At 47.8% G+C, this 22,530-nt stretch overlaps 1 protein-coding gene and 1 long non-coding RNA gene across 2 annotated transcripts in view; one reads left to right on the top strand and one right to left on the bottom strand.

Moving 5' to 3' along the window:
* Positions 1–2,602: 2,602 nt before the first annotated feature.
* The window catches only part of LOC140426442 (laminin subunit gamma-1-like), a 100,292-nt gene continuing 80,364 nt past the window's right edge, over positions 2,603–22,530 (top strand). Inside the window, exon 1 of the mRNA XM_072511237.1 lies at positions 2,603–2,906. Coding sequence (XP_072367338.1) covers positions 2,813–2,906 — 94 coding nt within the window. The 5' untranslated portion in view covers positions 2,603–2,812. The remainder of the gene's footprint in view (positions 2,907–22,530) is intronic.
* Positions 5,121–22,530, bottom strand: part of LOC140426444 (uncharacterized) — a 31,095-nt gene continuing 13,685 nt past the window's right edge. Inside the window, exon 2 of the long non-coding RNA XR_011948203.1 lies at positions 5,121–6,405. This is a non-coding gene — a long non-coding RNA (uncharacterized lncRNA). The remainder of the gene's footprint in view (positions 6,406–22,530) is intronic.

The following is a 22,530-nucleotide window of genomic DNA, read 5'->3' as shown; positions in this document are numbered from 1 at the left end:
CCGCTATTATTTTTATTTATTCATGGGACGTGGGCATCACAGGTTGTGCCAGCAATCATTGCCCATCCCTAATTGTCCTTGAGGGGGCAGTTAAGAGTCAACCACATTGCTGTGGGTCTGGAGTTGCATGTAGGCCAGACCAGGTAAGTATGGCAGATTTCCTTCCCTAAAGGGTATTAGTGACCAGATGGGTTTAACGACAATGGTTTCATAGTCAACATTAGACTTTTTAATTCCAGATTTGTTTTGAATTGAAATATTGGTGCGCCATCCAGAGCAGGCAGCCCGATAGCGGAGTCCTGGCCATCACCCCCTTTCCCCCACCCCCACATTGGCCCTGATGTCCAGCCCACTGCAGATTGCCCCCCCCCCCTCCCCATTGCACAGCAGCCCGCCCACCCCTGGATTCCTGGATGCCCCCCCATCCCCACAGACTCTTTTAATAGGGGGATCCCTCCCCCCAGGACGCCTGTAATAGGGGGCCCATCTCGGGATCCCTACAATAGCCCCCCCCATCCCCGGACTCCTGTAATATTGGGACCCCCTGTCATTGGGGGATCCCCCACACGGACCCCTATATTAGTGGGACTCCCGACAGGGAGCCCCTGACTAAAGGAATCCCCTCCACAGAGCTCCCATACACAGACCTGCCCCAACACACATCTTTGATGTGGTCAATGTCTACAAACATTGGGGATTCACCATTTTGCCCACTGAACCATGAATGGATGTGAATGGATCAAAGCTGCAGATGGTTTTGAGAAGCTGTCAATCACAGACCATGACTAGAAAGCTATGAATGCTTTGCAGCTAATGGATCTGTGGGTACCAGGCGCAGGTCACAGCTGCTCTCCTTCCAGGAATGGCATGTGGAGCTGCAAGGTAAGCATTTCTGCCATAATGCTTCTCACTTCCCCTGCCTGGACTGCTCTCTAGCTTTTCTGTGGAGGTAGTGGGGCCGGGTTCTGTGTGGAGGGTGTCGGTGTGTGGGGGGTTTCTTTAAACAGGGGCCCCTGTGAGGGGTCCCCCTTTTACAGGGGTCACTGGGGGGTTCCCCCTATTACAGGGGTCCTTGTGAGGGGTTCCCCTATTGCAGGGGCTCCTGTGAGGGGTCCCCCTATTACAGGGGTCCCTGTGAGGAGTTCCTCTATTACAGGGGCCCCTGCGAGGGGTTCTCATATCACAGGGGTCGCTGGGGGTTCCCCAATTACAGGGGTCCCTTTGAGGGGTCCCTCTATTACAGGGGCTTCTGAGAGGTGTCCCCCTATTACAGGGGTCCCTGTGAGGAGTCCCTCTATTACAGGGGCCCCTACGAGGTGTTCCCGTATTACAGGGGACCCTGGGGGCGCCCCAATTACAGGGGTCCGTTTTAGGGGCCCCTCTGTTACAGAGGTCCCTGTGAGTGGTCCCCCTATTACAGGGGTCCCTAGGGGGAGTTGTGGGGGGGCGTCTGATAGAGGAGGTCTGGGCAAATTGTACATTGTTCAGTGGAGGATGGGGCCCTCGGATGGGCTCTACCAGCCTCGCCCTGGCGTGGTGGACTTTGCCCCCTTGGACAAAGTGAGGTCAAGCATGTCAGGACCACACTGGTAAAAGCCACAATTGATCCTGGCTGCGGGGACGCATCATGGACTTTGTTCATGCCGCCAGCAGGGGGTGGGAGCGACACATTCAAATCGATCCCGATTTTCCCTTGATGCGTGATTCCCATCAAGGAAAACATTCCAGCCGTCTCAGGATGGAGAATCTTGCCCACAGTCTCTCAAACGGAGAATCCCGTCCAAGATGTTTCCCCTGGCTGGTGTGTTTAAAGCCAGGGGAAATGATCTTAGGATAAGGGGTAGGCCATTTATGATTGAAATTAGGAGGAATATCTTCACTCAGAGAGTGGTGTATCTTTGGAATTCTCTCTCAGTCACTGAACATGTTCAAGCAGAAATCAATACATTTCTGTTGACTAATGACAGCCAGGTAATGGAGAGAGTGCGGGAAAGTGGCATTGAGGTAAATGACCAACCATGACCTAATTGAATGATGGAGCAAGCTCAAGGGCTGAAAGGACTACTCCTGTTTCTATGTTGCTAGGTGAGATATGCCTCCCCCACAACATTACCTTCTCATTCTCCAGGCTCACACTGAAAGATTGATCACTTGTGAGGTGCAGAAGGATGTCCGATGCCTGTCAGTCATATTGGAGCATGAATCAGTGCCCCCAGGATAAGAGGATAAAAGAAACCTCACCTACTTTGGCCAGAATCCAAACCCCGCCAGGTATACTTATAGAACTGATTTAAATTGTTTTTTTCCCTTAAAAGCTTAAGTGTACCGATAGGTAGTAGGTTACTGAAAAGCCATTCCAGTATATTGTCACTGTTCTTATTTACATAGGGAACAAGGATTGGAATATTTGCCTTACCAAACAGAATGATATAAAATAGAATAGCTCTGATAACATTGGGAGCACTTTACCTTCTTCTGAATTGGTATCTTCCAAATGCTTGGCATGGTTCCAGAAACGGTCGACAAGGCAGGGCAGGGCAGGGCTTGATATTTTGCAAGCGTTGAAATCGGTTCTGAATGATGGAGCAGAGCATGTCTGATTACTGAGGGATTGGCTCTTGTTCATGTCTGAATCACGTTGGGAGACTTTGGATTGCTATTTGCTTGCAGGGCATTCTTAGATTTGTCAGAATTAGTCAGGCAGGGAGGCAATATAAGTTCACTGGGTGAACACCTTCAGAGTGTACCTTTCTTCTTCTGCAATAAACACCGCCAGTTAACTTGCTCCGCCGATTGAAGGTCTCAGTTGAAGATGAATACATGTTTCTTACTGGCACTGGCTGGTTTCATTTTTATTTCATCCTATGTGTCTGGCACGTACGTTTGGAATGGTAGCAGATATGTAGGTAGGTCTCTACTTACTTTTCAATGGTTGAAGCACTTCAATGAGAATTTCGAGATCTGAGTGAGTTGTGAATAAGTTTACAAAGAAAAGGTACAGTAGAATGTGACGGTAATCTATTTTGCGCTGAACTGATTTTATAATAACCTGTGCATGAACTCATGACATGTTCGGACTGATAGGTAGATTATAACTTGTGCAGGCTTTTTTTTACTGTTGGGCTATATCAAGGGAGGGCCGTGATGCAGTGCTGGGAGCTGCCTGGATTCTCATTTTATTTCCTGTGGAGCTGGAGGAGTTCAAATACAAGGGGAAAAGAAGAGAAAAGCCTTGGCAAGTGAGCTTGGGATGAAATTAATTTGTTGATAAAAAACAGAAGCTGACATGCTGCTTTCCCAGTTATTAATAAAACTATGTGGAGTCGAAACAGGAGTCCCAATCGGAACTCTGTCTGATTGATGGGAATGGGGTGACCACGTGGTTAAAATAGCAGTCACTTACTAACTTCGGTATCCCCTAAGTACCCCCACCTACTGCTATTTGAAGCGCAAACGTTTTGTGGGCAACCCACCCATCATCGGCAGGTGGAGGCCACCTAATTGTATATAAATTAAGGTTCTATAATGTCATTAGGACCCCAATGCTATCTGAACCTAAAATGAACAAGTCCTGCCCAGTACTGGTCTGGAGAGTAAATAATATCTCAGAGACATTGATACAGGGCATGATTCAACTAATTGGGAACAAAGTCCCATAGTGAGCATATTTAGCCAATGTGGTGAACGTATTGCTACTGCAATTCACCACTGTATTGTACTGTACTATGTTGATGCCCCTGTGGGCTCCGCCTGTGGCTCCACCCCCTCAGGGGTGGTATATAAACTTGCAGCCTGTAGGCGGCACTCAGTACAGAGCAGTCGCAGGCAGGCACAGATCTAGCTTATTAAAACCACTGTTCACTTCTACTAATCGTCTCGTGTGAATTGATGGTCGCATTAGCCGTGTGTTTCCCAGCGCTCGCAGTGCCAAGAAACACATGGCTATACAACGGTATAAGGGGCCTCAGTGGGGAATGTGCAGCCAAGGCCGCACATAGCCCCATTTTGTACACTGGGGAGCTCCACTCGCTGGAACTCCCCAATGCAGCGAGAGATCACACCATGTTTAAAAGGCATCCCAATCTCCGAGGCCAACCCCCCCACCCCTGTCCCCCCCCCTGCCCCCGCTCGTTCTAATATGCAGATTTGCCAAAAAGTGATCCTGCCCACAAAATGGGCATGATTTACATTGCAGCATCTCGCAAGATTGCGTTGGATCTCGCGTGGCATTGCAAGCCGGGTAGATGCTGGGAGCGGGGTCTCCCGGCTTTTATCGACCAGACTGTGCCGTGGCGAGCTGCTTTTCGGGTGCAACGTGGCTATTGGACCGCGCCAACAGTATTTAATGCAACGTTCACCTGTAGCTCATTGGATCACAGCATATTTTTCTATTTGGATTGCCAGACATGTTGGGTTGCTTTTTTCTCCCTTAAACTGCCTCATCAACCTCAGTAAGCTCCAACTGCCTATCATGGGGGCAAGTTTCATTTGGACAGAGAAACAGCAGGAAGTAGCGGTAGCAGGGTAACAGGTATGGGGGACCGTTAGTAGGACCTCCTATTCAACACACAAGATGTACAGGGCAGGAGTCACTATCTTGGATATATCTGGATTAGCTCATGGCACCTTTCTACAACCCTGAGAAACATAGATAGAATCAAAGCAGGGAGATCTCCAGGGTTATTACTGAGCTCACCAGGAAGATGAGGAGAGGTTCATGTGTCTGGACAATTCTGGGGACATCCTACAATATGCCTCAGAGAGAGACTTCAGCATTGTTGTGCTGTGCTGCATTCTGCACAACCTCTGCATATAAAGTGGCCAGCGGTTGGAGGAAGAGCAGCAACAGCGATAAACATGGACAAGGAAGGGCAGAAGGAAGAAGAAGCAGAAGTACAACTGCCACCTCACTGCTTTTCAGAAAGAGATATGAAAGATCAGCTCATTGCTCAGCAAATCTGGTGACCTGCTCATTACTCTGTCCTGATAGCTTAGACAGAATTCCTCTGATTAACAATCCCAGTTACATCCTTCACCGCCCTCTTCATCTTGGAAAACAAACATCCAGGCCTTCCAGATAACTCCGGGATCAATGCCATACAGACAATGTTGTAAAAGTGTTTAAGTTAATAGCAAATTGATTGATATTTATTGTTACATGTACCAAAGTACAGTGAAAAGTATTTTTCTGCGGCCAAGGGAATGTACACAGTACGTACATAGTAGACAAAAGAATAATTGACAGAGTACATTGACAGTGGTGCATCAACAAATAGTGATTGGTTACAGTGCAGAACAAGGCCAAACAAGAGCAGCATTGGTCGTCGTGAATAGTGTTTTTACAGAGAACAGATCAGTCCGAGAGGGAGTCGTTGAGGAGTCTAGTAGTTGTGAGGAAGAAGCTGTTCCTATGTCTGGATGTGTGGGTCTTCAGACTTCTGTACCTTCTGCCTGATGGAAGGGTCTGGAAGAAAGCAATGCCTGGGTGGGAGGGGTCTCTGACAATGCTGTCTGCCTTCCTGAGGCAGCGGGAGATGTAGACAGAATCAATGTGGGGGTGGCAAGCTTGTATGATGCGTTGGGCTGAGTTCACCACACTGCAGTTTCTTGCAATCTTGGGCCGAACAGTTGCCATACCAAACTGTGATGCAGCCGGATAGGATGCTCTCTATGGCACATCTGTAGAAGTTTGTGAGACGCGATGCAGACATGCTGAATTTCTTTAGCTTCCGTAGGACGTAGAGACATTGTTGAGCTTTCTTGATTGTTGCATCAGTGTGAGTGGGCCAGGACAGACTGTTGGTGATGGTGAACCCCAGGAACCTAAAGCTATCGACCATCTCTACTTCAGAGCCATTGATATAGATGGGAGGGGGGGGGGGCGGCGTGCTATGCTTCCTGAAGTTGATGATCAGTTCCTTGGTATTTCCAGCATTTAGAGAGAGGTTGTTTTCGGTACACCATGCAACCAAGTGATCTATCTCCCTTCTGTTTCGTCGTTGGTTGAGATACAACCCACCACAGTCTCAAACAAAGTGACAATTGGCTTTTACTTCACAAATAGTAATTGGCTTTTGTTTATTTCTTATACAAATGATGAAAATCTATAGTGCCTTACTTTATAGAAGCTTAAGAATTCTATCAGTCCAATGAGGTGTCTCCTTCCAGCCTCAACAAACCCACTGTGGAGCTGCTGTTCCTCATGTTTGGACCTTGAAATGTTCTTGGCTGGTGACATACAGATGTTCTAGCCTGTGAGCGCTCAGTTGTACACTGGCTGCTGTTGAAGTAGTCTGGCCCAGCTGACATGGCAGCAACGTTGCAGGTATTGATTCAGGGGTGACAATCGAACAGATGTTTTGACATCCTCAGACATCCCAACAGGCCATCGCTGCTCTTGTGTGGCTACAGGAGAGTAGATAACAGGGAGAACGTGACTTCTTGAAAGCCTTCATCATTACGGCCATTTTGGACAGATTGAGGAACCATAAAGATGAGAAATCAGAGAAGAAAAGTACAGCTATTTCATTCTCACATTTCGTGGCACAAGGCAGGTTACAAACAGACTCTGTTTACTTAGCACCTGTCTACTTCATAAAATGGGGAATCAACAGTAAAAAGCATCTTTACAAATGAGATGATGCAGCTGATGAACATGTTGGGCTCTGAAGTTCCGGTGCATTATAGAGCTTTGGTTAGTTGCATGGAGGTGTAATAAACTGCTGGCATAGAGTTCATGAACATTTCACTGACTTCACAGGATTTATGGCCCACACCAGAAAACTGCTTGATTATATAGATTTAAAAAAGCAATAAAATAGAAAAATAAAATGGATAATTACAAATAAATCGACCTGGGTACTTGTCAAAATGAGTTAGTTTATCTTCAAGAGTATAATGACTGGTTGAAGAGGCACAAAGTTGATAGAAACTCTGTTTGCAGCTTTGAGGGAAGCTGGGGCAGGGAGTTCTAATCTGAGATGCTTGGTGTCAGCCATTCACATCGAATAGGTTTAGATCAAAACAAGAGTCTCAAAACCACCTGTTATTTTTGTGAAATGTTTGACCCGTGACTATCGGATGTGTTTCATTCAAATGATGGAATGTTGCAGAATGGTCGTCCTCTTATCTCAGTTATCAGTTGTGGCGAGGGCAACTGATAAAATCAATGATGTAATCTTACTGCACATGAATTCTGTCAATCTAGCTTTAATCCAAGTTGCAGAACAAACTGATACTTGATGTTTTGTAAAATGGGCATATTGCAGGTTCCAGTTGGGGGTCTTTTGTGGAACTGCTGCAATTGGTCTTGGTGCCCCTGAAATAATGAGCCACGTTTCCTGCCCGTTTCCTATCTAATCTGGTCTGTGGTGTAGCAAATATGAACCTACCCCCTACCTCACATAAACAAATCTCCTGACATTCATTCTCTGGGTCAATTAGGCAAGGCACCAACATAAACCATACATCAACATAAAGAGAAGGAAGGGGGGTCAGAGGAAATTCCAATTCCATTCCATTCTTCCTTGTTGATTAACTGATCACCTTCTGGTCACTAATCATGGACCTTCTTCCTGGAAGCATTCATGTTTTGGGTGAGTCCATGATCAGTAGCTTGGTAATACTCCCTGTCAAAGCTATGTTGCCGCATCTGCCCATGTCCCAGTTGGAAGTCAATGAACGCAGAAGAGGGCAACAGAGAAAGTGGCAATAAAGTGTTATTGTTTTCCTTTTGCCAATTCGCAATACAGTGCGTTTTTTGTTAGATTGTGGTAGTGGATAACTAAGAAACTTCAACTGAGTATGAACAGCAGTTGCAGTGAGATGCAAAGCTGATGCTTGGATTGCTGTTTGGAAGTCCTGCATTGTGCATAACTAATTAAGTGGACATCTCCCGCTGGATTAGGTTTATAAAGTTTGGTAAATTACTGAGATTTGAATTGAGAACAATTTGAACAACAGAATTTTCAATAACATAGGTACTGCAAGTGCTTAGATGTCAGAGTTTTAGTTTTTTAAAATTTAGAGTACCCAATTCATTTTTTTTCCAATTAATGTAGCATGCCCAATCCACCGACCCTGCACATCTTTGGGTTGTGACGGTGAGACCCACGCAGACACAAGGAGAATGTGCAAAATCCACACGGTCAGTGCACCGGTACTGGGATCGAACCCTGGTCTTCGGTGCCGTGAGGCAGCAGTGCGAACCACTGCACCACCGTGCCGCCCAACATCAGAGTTTTAAACAAGGTGTAATATGTAAGTTAAATTTTGGGAGTACCTTAATCACGTCAAGAAGACGGTTAATTAAAAATAGGGATAAATACTAGCCTTGCCAGTGATGCCCATTGTTGTAAGCCCCAAGGTGATGACCCGATTGATCTCCCTTTGGGGCATGTGAAATACCAGCTCCCCCGCTGAGGGGCGGAGGCCCACAGTGGGGCTCATCAATTTCACCCGATAAAAGCTAGCCCAGAAGGGAACCGGAATTTCGATGGTTCTGACTGAGACTAGTTGTACTCCCTGCCGTTGTGCAGCTTTGCTTTGTATTAGAGAAGTAAAACTACTTGGACTAACCTTTCCGGGAATCCTTGTGATTATAAAACCCATATTCTGTAAATAAATAACTAAAAGAACAAGGAAATTCTTGCCTTCAAGTAAACAAAGGATAGCAAACCAAGGATAGTTTAAGGATATCAAAAGTGTGCATTAAGCATCACTGTTACAGTAGCTTGAACATTTTCACAGAGTTCCTAGACTTGAACTTTGTAGTTGTCCATAACAATTGTCTTTTTATGTGAAATTCACGGACTTTAACTTGCTGCTGTCATTTTCAATTTACCTATCTTGGATGCTATTTGGGTCAAAATGGAAAGCAAAAGTTCTTGTTGATAAATACACTTGACAGCAGTTAAGACAAATCAGCGGCTTGTCCACATTGTAAAATATGGTGCATCATTAAACTTTGATTTCAAGTAAGGAATCAAGGAACAGGCCAAAAGGCAACGTGTTCATATCTGACTGACAAAAGTATGAGGAAATGTAAGATAAGGAGGAAAAAAGTTCAATGTATAATGGAAACCGAATCACCCACAATAGCAGAAAGACCTGCAGGTACATGACAGAAAATAGTGAATAATCAAGAGCGCCCAAATGAACTTTTGCTTGAAATGAAAGGGGGAATTTTTATTCCCTTCATCTGAAATAAAGTAGCCATGATGTGGAGATGCCGGAGTTGGACTGGGGTGAGCACAGTAAGAAGTCTTACAACACCAGGTTAAAGTCCAACTGGTTTGTTTCAAACACTAGCTTTCGGAGCGCTGCTCCTTCCTCAGGTGAATGAAGAGGTCTGTTCCAGAAACATATATATAGACAGATTCAAAGATGCCAGACAATGCTTGGAATGCGAGCATTAGCAGGTGATTAAATCTTTACAGATCCAGAGATGGGGTAACCCCAGGTTAAAGAGGTGTGAATTGTATCAAGCCAGGACAGTTGGTAGGATTTCGCAGGCCAGATGGTGGGGGATGAATGTAATGCGAAATGAATCCCAGGTCCCGGTTGAGGCTGCACTCATGTGTGCGGAACTTGGCTATAAGTTTCTGCTCGGCGATTCTGCGTTGTTGCGCGTCCTGAAGGCCGCCTTGGAGAGCGCTTACGCAGAGATCAGAGGCTGAATGCCCTTGACTGCTGAAGTGTTCCCTGACTGGAAGGGAACATTCCTGCCTGGTGATTTTCGCGCAATGTCCGTTCATTCGTTGTCGCAGCGTCTGCATGGTCTCGCCAATGTACCACGCTTCGGGACATCCTTTCCTGCAGCGAATGAGGTAGACAACGTTGGCCGAGTCGCACGAGTATGTACCACGTACCTGGTGGGTGGTGTTCTCACGTGTAATGGTGATATCCATGTCGATGATCTGGCATGTCTTGCAGAGATTGCCATGGCAGGGTTGTGTGGTGTCATGGTCACTGTTCTGAAGGCTGGGTAGTTTGCTGCAAATAATGGTTTGTTTGAGGTTGCGCAGTTGTTTGAAGGCAAGTAGTGGGGGTGTGGGGATGACCTTGGCAAGATGTTCATCTTCATCGATGACGTGTTGAAGGCTGTGAAGAAGATGTCGTAGTTTCTCCGCTCCGGGGAAGTACTGGACGATGAAGGGTAATCTGTTGGTTGTGTCTCATGTTTGTCTTCTGAGGAGGTCGGTGCGGTTTCTTGCTGTGGCGCGTTGGAACTGTCGATCGTTGGGACTCATCGATCGACAGTTCCAACGCGCCACAGCAAAAACCCGCACCGACCTCCTCAGAAGACAAACATGGGACACAACCGACAGAATACCCTTCGTCGTCCAGTACTTCCCGGAGCGGAGAAGCTACGACATCTTCTTCACAGCCTTCAACACGTCATTGATGAAGATGAACATCTTGCCAAGGTCATCCCCACACCCCCACTACTTGCCTTCAAACAACCGCGCAACCTCAAACAAACTATTGTTTGTAGCAAACTACCCAGCCTTCAAAACAGTGACCACGACACCACACAACCCTGCCATGGCAATCTCTGCAAGACGTGCCAGATCATCGACATGGATACCACCATTACACGTGAGAACACCACCCACCAGGTACGTGGTACATACTCGTGCGACTCGGCCAACGTTGTCTACCTAATACGCTGCAGAAAAGGATGTCCCGAAGAGTGGTACATTGGTGAGACCATGCAGACTCTGCGACAACGAATGAACGGACATCGTGTGTCAATCACCAGGCAGGAATGTTCCCTTCCAGTTGGGGAACACTTCAGCAGTCAAGGGCATTCAGCCTCTGATCTCCGGGTAAGCGCTCTCCAAGGTGGCCTTCAGGACGCACAACAACGCAGAATCGCCGAGCAGAAACTTATAGCCAAGTTCCGCACACATGAGTGCGGCCTCAACCGGGACCTGGGATTCATGTCGCATTACATTCATCCCCCACCATCTGGCCTGCGAAATCCTACCAACTGTCCTGGCTTGATACAATTCACACCTCTTTAACCTGGGGTTACCCCATCTCTGGATCTGTAAAGATTTAATGACCTGCTAATGCTCGTATTCCAAGCATTGTCTGGCATCTTTGAATCTGTCTACATATATGTTTCTGGAACATACCTCTTCATTCACCTGAGGAAGGAGCAGCGCTCCGAAAGCTAGTGACTTTGAAACAAACCTGTTGGACTTTAACTTGGTGTTGTAAGACTTCGTACTGAAATAAAGTAGGCAGGAGCATAGAATCATAGAGTCCCTTCAGTACATCGAGTGCACTGACCAGAAAGGGAGTTAAAATCAAACATGGGCGAGATTCTCCGACCCCCCGCCGGGTTGGAGAATCGCGGGGGCTGGTGTGAATCCCGCCCCCGCCGGTTGCCGAAGTCTCCGGCACCGGATATTCGGCGGGGGGCGGGAATCGCGCCGCGCCGGTTGGCGGGCCCCCCCCCCCCCCGCGCGATTCTCCGGATGGGCTGAAGTCCCGTCGCTAAAATGCCTGTCCCGCCGGCGTAGATTAAACCACCTACCTTACCGACGGGACAAGGCGGCGCGGGCGGGCTCCTGGGTCCTGGGGGGGGGCGCGGGGCGATCTGGCCCCGGGGGGTGCGCCCACGGTGGCCTGGCCCGCGATCGGGGCCCACCGATCCGCGGGCGGGCCTGTGCCGTGGGGGCACTCTTTTCCTTCCTCCTTCGCCACAGTCTTCACCATGGCGGAGGCGGAAGAGACTCCCTCCAATGCACATGCGTGGGAATGCCGTCAGCGGCCGCTAACGCTCCCGCGCATGCGCCGCCCGGAGATGTCATTTCCGCGCCAGCTGGCGGGGCACCAAAGGCCTTTCCCGCCAGCTGGCGGGGCGGAAATTCGGCCGGCGCCGACCTAGCCCCTTAAGGTTGGGCCTCGGCCCCCAAAGATGCGGAGCATTCCGCACCTTTGGGGCGGCGCGATGCCCGACTGATTTGTGGCGTTTTGGGCGCCAGTCGACGGACATCACGCCGATACCGGAGAATTTCGCCCCATATCTTTTACTCACCTGATGCCAACATGTGGACTTTTTGGGTGGAATTCTACTCTGCGCCTGTCGATGTGAGAATTCTGAGAGATTGAGGCCAAAAATTCAGTTCTGGATTCTCCACCCCGCCACGCCACCTTTCAGCCTCGACCTGCCAGCGGGATTCTCTGTCTCGCCGGCCGGTCAATGGGGTTTCCCATTGTGGGGCAGCCGCATGCCATCGGGAAACCCCCGGGCGCTGGCAAAATAGAGAATCACGCCGGCGGAGAATCCCGCCCTCAGTTTCATTTTGGCATGAAATTGCAGCGGGATCTTCTGATGCTGCCAGAGGAGGGCTTACACTTTTGGCGGCCTCGTGCTCTCCCTCTTTGCGGGGGCCCCATATCACGCACTGCCCCCCTGGTGATCTGACAGCCTGCCCCAATGATGTTGAGCGCCATCCCAATGACAAGGAACCCCGCCCCAATGACATCGAGCCCCACCCCAATGACATCGAGCCCTGCCCCAATGACATGCGCCCCACCCCAATGACATCACGTCCCACCCCAATGACATCACACCCCACCCCAATGACATGGTGCCCCACCCTAATGACATGGTGCCCCATCCCAATGACATCGCGCCCCACCCCAATGACATCGCTCCCCACCCCAATGACATCGAGTCCTGCCCCAATGACATCAAATCCCACCCCAATGACATCACACCCCACCCCAATGACATCACGCCCCACCCCAATGACATCGCGCCCCACCCCAATGACATCACGCCCCACCCCAATGACATCGCGCCCCACCCCAATGACATGCGCCTCACCCCAATGACATCACGTCCCATCCCAATGACATCACACCCCACCCCAATGACATGGTTTCCCCACCCTAATGACATGGTGCCCCATCCCAATGACATCGCACCCCACCCCAATGACATCGAGCCCTGCCCCAAATACATCAAACCCCACCCCAATGACATCATGCCCCAATGATGTTGAGCCTGCCCCAATGACATCGAGCCCTGCCCCAATGACATCGCACTCCACCCCAATGACATCATGCCCCACCGCAATGACATGGTGCCCCACCCCAAAGTCATCAAGCCCCACCCCAATGACATCACGCCCCAATGATGTTGAGCCCCGCCCCAATAACATTCTTAAGCAAATGCAGCCGATTGTCTAAGCTGCTCAAAAGCAGTGACAAACTAAACAAAGCTTTTGAGTTGATAAGGGGTAGTCTTCAGAAATTGTGAAAAGAATCGGTATGAGTATGATCTGAAGTTCACTGACAAAATCCTACCAGAGTAACTGGCTGCTGGCAATAATGTTTGGCAAAGGTATGATGCCGATGGATGATCAAGGCAAATCGGTTATCATAAAAGACACCGCAATGGATCAGAGAGTTAAATGAGTGACACCAAAAAGGCAGTAAATTCAACATGCAAAACAACAAGAAGACGCTGTTGGTTGCTGCCCAACATCTCACTCTCAGCCCTGCCTGGCTGGCCTTGTGTTCTAGTTGAGTCCCCCCTCCCCCCTCTCCCCCTCCCCCCCCCTCCCCGACCGCTGGTTTCCTCTGTTCTTTACAGTTGGTTGCCTTCCTGGCCTCCTCAACCCTGGCCTGAATGTCGATAGCTGCCCCCCCGCTACGTCCCTCGACAGCCATTGGCTGACGGATTCCCAGGCTCAAACTCTAATGTTATAGAACATAGAACATAGAACAATACAGCGCAGTACAGGCCCTTCGGCCCACGATGTTGCACCGAAACAAAAGCCATCTAACCTACACTATGCCATTATCATCCATATGTTTATCCAATAAACTTTTAAATGCCCTCAATGTTGGCGAGTTCACTACTGTAGCAGGTAGGGCATTCCACGGCCTCACTACTCTTTGCGTAAAGAACCTACCTCTGACCTCTGTCCAATATCTATTACCCCTCAGTTTAAAGTTATGTCCCCTCGTGCCAGCCATATCCATCCGCGGGAGAAGGCTCTCACTGTCCACCCTATCCAACCCCCTGATCATTTTGTATGCCTCTATTAAGTCTCCTCTTAACCTTCTTCTCTCCAACGAAAACAACCTCAAGTCCATCAGCCTTTCCTCATATATGTTGGCGACCTCACTTTTGCCTCAGGTTGCCCGCCAGACTGAACGCCAGAAACCTGGCTGCTGCTTTGCACCTTTACTCAATTAAAGTTCAGAAACTTCACATCAGTTCAGGAGATCCATGTCTGAGCTGCTCTCGATCTCCACCACCTCTCAACATCTGGCAGGCTGTTTTGCCGCTCCAAAGGGGAGTGCACCAATCAGAGCCCGATGTTCTTCTGTTTGGCCTGCTGATAGACTCAAGAATGAGCCTATCAGCAAATTTAGAAATATCAATACTCTGATTGGTGTTCCCATTATGTTCCCACCACAACAGTCACCTCTCCGCATGAGGCCCCCAATTGACTGTGCTGCGTGTTTCACTGAACGTTCGCCTCTGGGTGCAGTCCACCATGGCTTATCAGGAGTCCCTCTGGACGGTCACATAAAACTGATCTGCTAATGAAGGCCCAACTGCAATCTTTCCACCATTTTCAATTCTCCACAACACCAGCGGTAAAGCAAGCCAGTCCAGAAGACATCTGGACCAGCATGGCATACAAAAGTTGAGACTTACCTGAAGAAGGCCTGGACAGTCTCCGGAATTTGAGATGGAGGTTGCAAGCAACCCTGGACCCTGGAACACCACAGCAATGGCGAAGGGAACATCTATCAGATGGATCTTCCAGCTCCAGTGTCTTTGAGGAGCTCCATCTTTACTCTTCAAAAGGTCCATCTTCTTTTTTCAATAGTGGTTCAGTGATGCCGGGTGTCGTTTCAATATGGCACCCGGGTATAATGGCAGGACAATGGGACGTGTGCCAATAACCTGCCCTGACACGAAAGGTGGCACAAACGCCCGAATACACACTTAATTATGCCAGGGATGGAAGATATGTCTGGGTTTCCTGTTGCCCTCCCTGCCCCTGACACGAGACTTAGCCCCAGATGGAAGAATTCCGCCCTTTATCCCAATGATTGAGGTCTCTGCCTGACACAGATGAACACCTTATGAACATACACCAATCAGAGGCCAATGACTCAGTTAGCACGCTGAGGAGTGACCACCCCTATAGTCTCCTTTCTCACCTGTGGGACTGTTCATCCCCATCTTTCACTTTACCTGAAGATGCCGACTGGTCTCCGGGATTCCTGATCTTTACCTGTTGCCCCCTCATACCCGTTTTGGGTGGCAACTGGTTTGTAGGATGGTTAAACTGATCAGATTGCCCATGGAGATTTCAGAGCTGTGAGTTATGCTGCTAAACCCTCCACTCCAACCTCTGCTTTCCACCTGGGAGCTAAAATCCACATTAAAGTTTATTTTTAAAATAAATTCTTTCAGCACCAACTGTTATTGGTGTCCCAATGCAAACTTCTGCAAAAATGATGACTTGCGCAAAATTCCACACCAAATAATGAAGGATAATGAGAGTGTAACTAGTTGAGCCCCATTGTATTGCACTCTGAACAATTGCAAATCTCGGCATAAGAATGATTATGCCTTTGTTGCTGAACCAAAGCCACACCCAATGACTATTACATACAGAGTAATTTATTTGTGGGAGAAAGAGGCCCTCTCTGGTGTTTGGTCATTAAGTTCATCTGTAGCATTTGTGGTTAGATATAATGGAGTTTCTCCCAAATCCACAGTCTGTGCTATAATCTCTTTCAGGATTTTCTTGTGAATGAATGCTCATTTAAGAAGGGGCTCTTGTAATGGTTGACTGAGTAATTCCACAGCCTGCCCTGGACCAAGAAGCTCTCAGGTTCAATTCTTGACCGGTGCTGAATGATATGATTTAAGCTGTTCAGAAGTGGAGACCCAGTAATTAGACAGGGAGTGATGGCATAGTACCGACATGTGGGCAGGCTCTGACTGAAACCTGGCATGTTGCTTCCTGAAGCACAGCTGGTTTTCTGACCAGATCTTCTGGCACTTTGTCAGAAGAAAATTGATGGGCGTGTTTAGCGCTGTGGAACAGGGCCTCATGCGGTCGACAAGCTCACACAGAGATGAGGGCGCCGTCTTTGAAGGGCTCCCCTATTTGCGCCATCCCCCCCACAGCCATGGAGGGTGTCCCCACAAGCTTCAGGTCGACCGACCCCTGCCGCCATCACAAAAGTATTGGGGGGCCTTCTCCCCACTCTCCCTTTTCCCCCCATCCCCCGTGTGGTCTCAGGCAACACCCCTCTCCCCTACCACACATAAGGGGAAGCCCCCCAACCGAGAAGGGTTTGCCCCTCTCAGTGCCCCCAAGGGGGCAATGCCGGGGGCCACTGTCCAGCCTCATCCCGCAACACTGAGCACTTCCACACCCCCGACGAGGTCAACAAGACTGGTTCCAGTTTCGAGAACCAATAATGAATTATGTACATGTGACATCCCGCTGGTGGGAGGGAAGATTCAATGTGGTCAGAAGAATTGATTATAACCTCACTAATGATATTGAAATTGATCCAATTTGAGGCAAATCAGGTTCTTGCCCTTCCTGGGTGTGAATCTGATCATGTCATCGGGAGGGCCCAGGAACGTCGCGATGGGAAATCCTGCTGATGCAAACCTAATTTCTGGCCTCTCTGGAGAGTTTGCGGTCATTAGGGGATTTGCACCGTGGCTAACGGCCCCGCAGAATCGCACCCACTTTCCTTGGTAATCACCATTGCCAATATTGATGTGCTGAATATAAATGTGGTTTTCAAAAGGTATAGGTTATTATTTAGCAATTGATGTAGCAATAAGCTCATTTATACCGCAATAATCCTGAGCCTTGACAACAATTGTGAAATATTTATGCAGCCTCCCAGTTCTTATTTTTTCTTTCCTTTTTTTGTGTGATGATAGTGTTAATGGCACAGACATTAGGGATCTGGGCTGCAATTCCAGACATGTTTTAGAAAACATACTTGCTGGTTTGGAACTGCGTAAACAACATTTCTCTTCACTTACCCCAACATTGGTCACAAACCACTATTTCACCCAGTCTAGATGTTGATAGCTGAATCAGTGTTCAAGCACCTGGATAGTGTTTTGTTATGTCCAGCGCAGCAAAATGCTTAGAGTAAATAGACCTGAATTAAGCACTCAATGCTATATTCAAGCATTGTTTGACGCTATGGGCTGGATTCTCCGATTTTGAGGCTATGTCCGGAGCATGTGTCTAGTCTTACGACCCAAACATTGGCGCCACACCTGCACTGATGCTCTGCCCCGTGGGGTGTTAGCATTCACACCACATAAAGCCCCTGCCTTCACCTGTAGATACGGATGGAGAATTGCCGGGTCCGTAGCGCGTGCGCACGGCGATGACCTGTGGCGGCCGTGCCGTGCCCTACAACATGGTGCAGACCGCGCATGGACCCGCCCTGCCAGATAGTGCCCCCCTGTAACCCCCCCAGACCACTCTCCCACCAGTCCTCCCAAATCCCCCGGAAGCCCCCCCATTCAGCCAGCGGAATGGTCCCTCCCCCCTACTATGGCGGCGCTGGACAGTCCGCAGCCGACACGCGTAGTCCCCAAAAACTGTGAGCGCATGCGACCGCCGATTATGGCGTAAAAACGGATTATCCGCCCAATTGCCGAACGCGATTTCAGCATCGGCAATCAGAGAACCCTGCCCAGAAGTTGTTTATAATCTCATACTTATCCTATAACCATCTCATTATTCGGATATCTGCAAGCTTCTGTGCTGAAATGCTGACTTGTGCTGAGGTAAGAACCCATGGATGCTGTATGAAAATATCCTGCAAGAAATGGGCAACATGGTAGCACAATGGTTAGCACTGGTGCTTCACAGCGCCAGGGGCCCGGGTTTGATTCCTGGCTTGGGTCACTGTCTACGCGGAGTCTGCACATTCTTCCCCTGTCTTTTAAAAAAATGTTTTATTTCATTACAAACATGTATCAAAACAGATTACAACGAATAAACACCCCGGGAAACATACTTCCCAACAATCAATTATACAGATCTTTCCCCTTTTTCACCCCGCCTTCCCCGCGACAAACATCCCCCACCTTTCCTCAAACCCCTCTGCAGAGCCCCTGAACTCATCTTCTCTAATCGCAGGAAGTCATACAAGTCACCAAACCAAGCTGCTACCCCCGGTGGCGATGCCAACCGCCACTCCAGCAATATTCGCCGCTGTGCAATCAGAGGGGCGAAGGCCACGACATCGGCCTTCCTCCTCTCCATGAGCTCCGGATTCTCTGAAACCCCAAATATTGTCACCAAAGTGTCAGGGTCCACCTTCTCCACCACTATCGTGGCTAAGAATGCGAACACTTCTGCCCAGAATCTTCCCAATATTTCACAACCCCAAAACTTGTGCGCGTGATTCGCTGGCCCCGCCCACACCTCTCACACTCATCTGCTACCCCCTGAAATAACCCACTCATTCTCGCCCGAGTCATATGCACCCTCTGCACCACCTTAAACTGCAACAGGCTCATCCTTGCACAAGAGGAGGTCCCGTTTACCCTACGCAGTGCCTCACTCCATACTCCTCACTTGATCTCCCCTCCCAACTCCGCTTCTTATTTCTCCTTGATCTTCACCACCCGCTCGCCTCCCTGCTCCCCCCACTTGGATATATCCCCAATTCATCCCTCCCCTTCCACATCCGGAAGCAGCAGTCACTCCAGCAGAGTGTTTCCCGGCAACCTCGGGATCCCGCTCCAGACCTTTCGTGTAAAGTCCCTAACCTACAGTTACCTGAACTCACTCCCCCGCGGCAGCTCTACCCTTTCCCTTAGCTTCTCCAGACTGGCGAACCCTTCGTTCTTCCCGTATCTGCGTGGGTTTCCTCCAGGCACTCTGGTTTCCTCCCACAAGTCCCAAAGACATACTTGTTATGTGAATTGGACATTCTGATTCTCCCTCTGTGTACCCGAACAGGCACCGGAGTGTGGCGACTGGAGGATTTTCACAGTAACTTCATTGCGGTGTTAATGTCAGCCTATTTGTGACACAATATGGATTGCTATTATATTGGGGATTGGAATACAAGAATAAGGAAATCTTGCCGCAGTTGTGCAGGGTTTTGGTGGGACCACACCTGGAGTACTGTGTGCAGTTTTGGTCTCCACATTTAGGGAAGGATATATTTGCATTGTAGGCGATACAACAAAGGTTCATTAATTTGGCCCATGGTGACGAGTGAGTTGTCCTATGACAAGGCTGAATATATTGAGCCTATAGTCTCTGGGTTTAAGGTGAATGAGAGATGATCTGATTGAAAAATACAAGATTCTGAAGAGGACTCACGGGGCAGACACTGAAAGAATGCTTCCCTTAGCTGGGGAATCTAGAACATAGTAACACAGTAGCAGGAAAGGGGCCGATCATTTAGGACTGAGATGTGGAGAAATTTCTTTGCTCTTTGGAATTCGACACTCCAGAAGGTTATTGGAATTTTCCATCGGTAAATATATTGATGACTGAGATAGACTTTTGATGTCTCAGGGAATCCAGTGATACGGAGAGTGGGCAATAATGTGGCATACAAGATTAACCAAATTGTACGGTGAAGTAGGCTGGAGGGGTCAGATGGTTTAAACATAAAATGGCTTCACTATGTGTTCCTCTGCTGGATTAGTGGGTAAAGGCATCACATGCTATTGTCCCTCTGAATCATCCTCAATGCTTGGCACTTTTTTAAACCGATTTTTATTTAAAAAAAATATTTTTATTGGCATTTTCCAACTTTAAAGTATAACAGTTTAACATATAAAGCACAAAATATTTACAAAGTGACAGCTCAAGTGTATCTGATATTTACAAACCAAGTTTGTGTCTTATAAGAACTTAAGAACTAGGAGCAGGAGTAGGCCATCTGGCCCCTCGAGCCTGCTCCACCATTCAATGAGATCATGGCTGATCTTTTGTGGACTCAGCTCCACTTTCCGGCCCGAACACCATAACCCTTAATCCCTTTATTCTTCAAAAGACTATCTATATTTATCTTAAAAACATTTAATGAAGGAGCCTCTACTGCTTCACTGGGCAAGGAATTCCATAGATTCACAACCCTTTGGGTGAAGAAGTTCCTCCTAAACTCAGTCCTAAATCTACTTCCCCTTATTTTGAGGCTATGCCCCCTAGTTCTGCTTTCACCCGCCAGTGGAAACAACCTGCCCGCATCTATCCTATCTATTCCCTTCATAATCTTATATGTTTCTATAAGATCCCCCCTCATCCTTCTAAATTCCAACAAGTACAGTCCCGGTCTACTCAACCTCTCCTCGTAATCCAACCCCTTCAGATCTGGGATTAACCTAGTGAATACCCTCTGCACACCCTTCAGCGCCAGTACGTCCTTTCTCAAGTAAGGAGACCAAAACTGAACACAATACTCCAGGTGTGGCCTCACTAACACCTTATATAATTGCAGCATAACCTCCCTAGTCTTAAACTCCATCCCTCTAGCAATGAAGGACAAAATTCCATTTGCCTTCTTAATCACCTGTTGCACCTGTAAACCAACTTTTTGCGACTCATGCACTAGCACACCCAGGTCTCTCTGCACAGCAGCATGTTTTCATATTTTATCATTTAAATAATAATCCCTTTTGCTGTTATTCCTACCAAAATGGATAACCTCACATTTGTCAACATTGTATTCCATCTGCCAGACCCTAGCCCATTCACTTAGCCTATCCAAATCCCTCTGCAGACTTCCAGTATCCTCTGCACTTTTTGCTTTACCACTTATCTTAGTGTCGTCTGCAAACTTGGACACATTGCCCTTGGTCCCCAACTCCAAATCATCTATGTAAATTGTGAACAGTTGTGGGCCCAACACTGATCCCTGAGGGACACCACTAGCTACTGATTGCCAACCAGAGAAACACCCATTAATCCCCACTCTTTGCTTTCTATTAATTAACCAATCCTCTATCCATGCTACTACTTTCCCCTTAATGCCATGCATCTTTATCTTATGCAGCAACCTTTTGTGTGGCACCTTGTCAAAGGCTTTCTGGAAATCCAGATATACCACATCCATTGGCTCCCCGTTATCTACCGCACTGTTAATGTCCTCAAAAAATTCCACTAAATTAGTTAGGCACGACCTGCCCTTTATGAACCCATGCTGCGTCTGCCCAATGGGACAATTTCCATCCAAATGCCTCGCTATTTCTTCCTTGATGATAGATTCCAGCATCTTTCCTACTACCGAAGTTAAGCTCACTGGCCTATAATTACCCGCTTTCTGCCTACCTCCTTTATTAAACAGTGGTGTCACGTTTGCTAATTTCCAATCCGCCGGGACCACCCCAGAGTCTAGTGAATTTTGGTAAATTATCACTAGTGCATTTGCAATTTCCCTAGCCATCTCTTTTAGCACTCTGGGATGCATTCCATCAGGTCCAGGAGACTTGTCTACCTTTAGCCCCATTAGCTTGCCCATCACTACCTCCTTGGTGATAACAATCCTCTCAAGGTCCTCATCTGTCATTGCCTCATTTCCATCAGTCACTGGCATGTTATTTGTGTCTTCCACTGTGGAGACCGACCCAAAAAACCTGTTCAGTTCCTCAGCCATTTCCTCATCTCCCAATATTAAATCTCCCTTCTCATCCTCTAAAGGACCAATATTTACCTTAGCCACTCTTTTTTGTTTTATGAATTTGTAGAAACTTTTACTATCTGTTTTTATATTCTGAGCAAGTTTACTCTCATAATCTATCTTACTCTTCTTTATATCTTTTTTAGTAGCTTTCTGTTGCCCCCTAAAGATTTCCCAGTCCTCTAGTCTCCCACTGATCTTTGCTACTTTGTATGTTTTTTCCTTCAATTTGATACTCTCCCTTATTTCCTTAGATATCCACGGTCGATTTTCCCTCTTTTTACCGTCCTTCCTTTTTGTTGGTATAAACCTTTGCTGAGCACTGTGAAAAATCACTTGGAAGGTTCTCCACTATTCCTCAACTGTTTCACCATAAAGTCTTTGCTCCCAGTCTACCTTAGCTAGTTGTTCTCTCATCCCGTTGTAATCTCCTTTGTTTAAGCACAAAACACTAGTGCTTGATTTTACCTTCTCACCCTCCACCTGTATTTTAAATTCCACCATATTGTGATCGCTCCTTCCGAGAGGATCCCCAACTATGAGATCCTGAATCAATCCTGTCTCATTACACAGGACCAGATCTAGGACCGCTTGTTCCCTCGTAGGTTCCATTACATACTGTTCTCGGAAACTATCGCGAATACATTCTATAAACTCCTCCTCACGGCTGCCTTGACCGATGTGGTTAAACAAATCGACATGTAGATTAAAATCCCCCATGATAACTGCTGTACCATTTCTACATGCATCTGTTATTTCTTTGTTTATTGCCTGCCCCACCATAACGTTACTATTTGGTGGCCTATAGATTACTCCTATCAGTGACTTTTTCACCTTACTATTCCT

The sequence above is a fragment of the Scyliorhinus torazame genome, chromosome 7, assembly GCF_047496885.1.
Source record: "Scyliorhinus torazame isolate Kashiwa2021f chromosome 7, sScyTor2.1, whole genome shotgun sequence".
In the NCBI taxonomy this organism is placed as follows: domain Eukaryota; kingdom Metazoa; phylum Chordata; class Chondrichthyes; order Carcharhiniformes; family Scyliorhinidae; genus Scyliorhinus; species Scyliorhinus torazame.
Note: the sequence above shows the minus strand (reverse complement) of the source record. Positions and strands in the feature narration are given on the sequence as shown.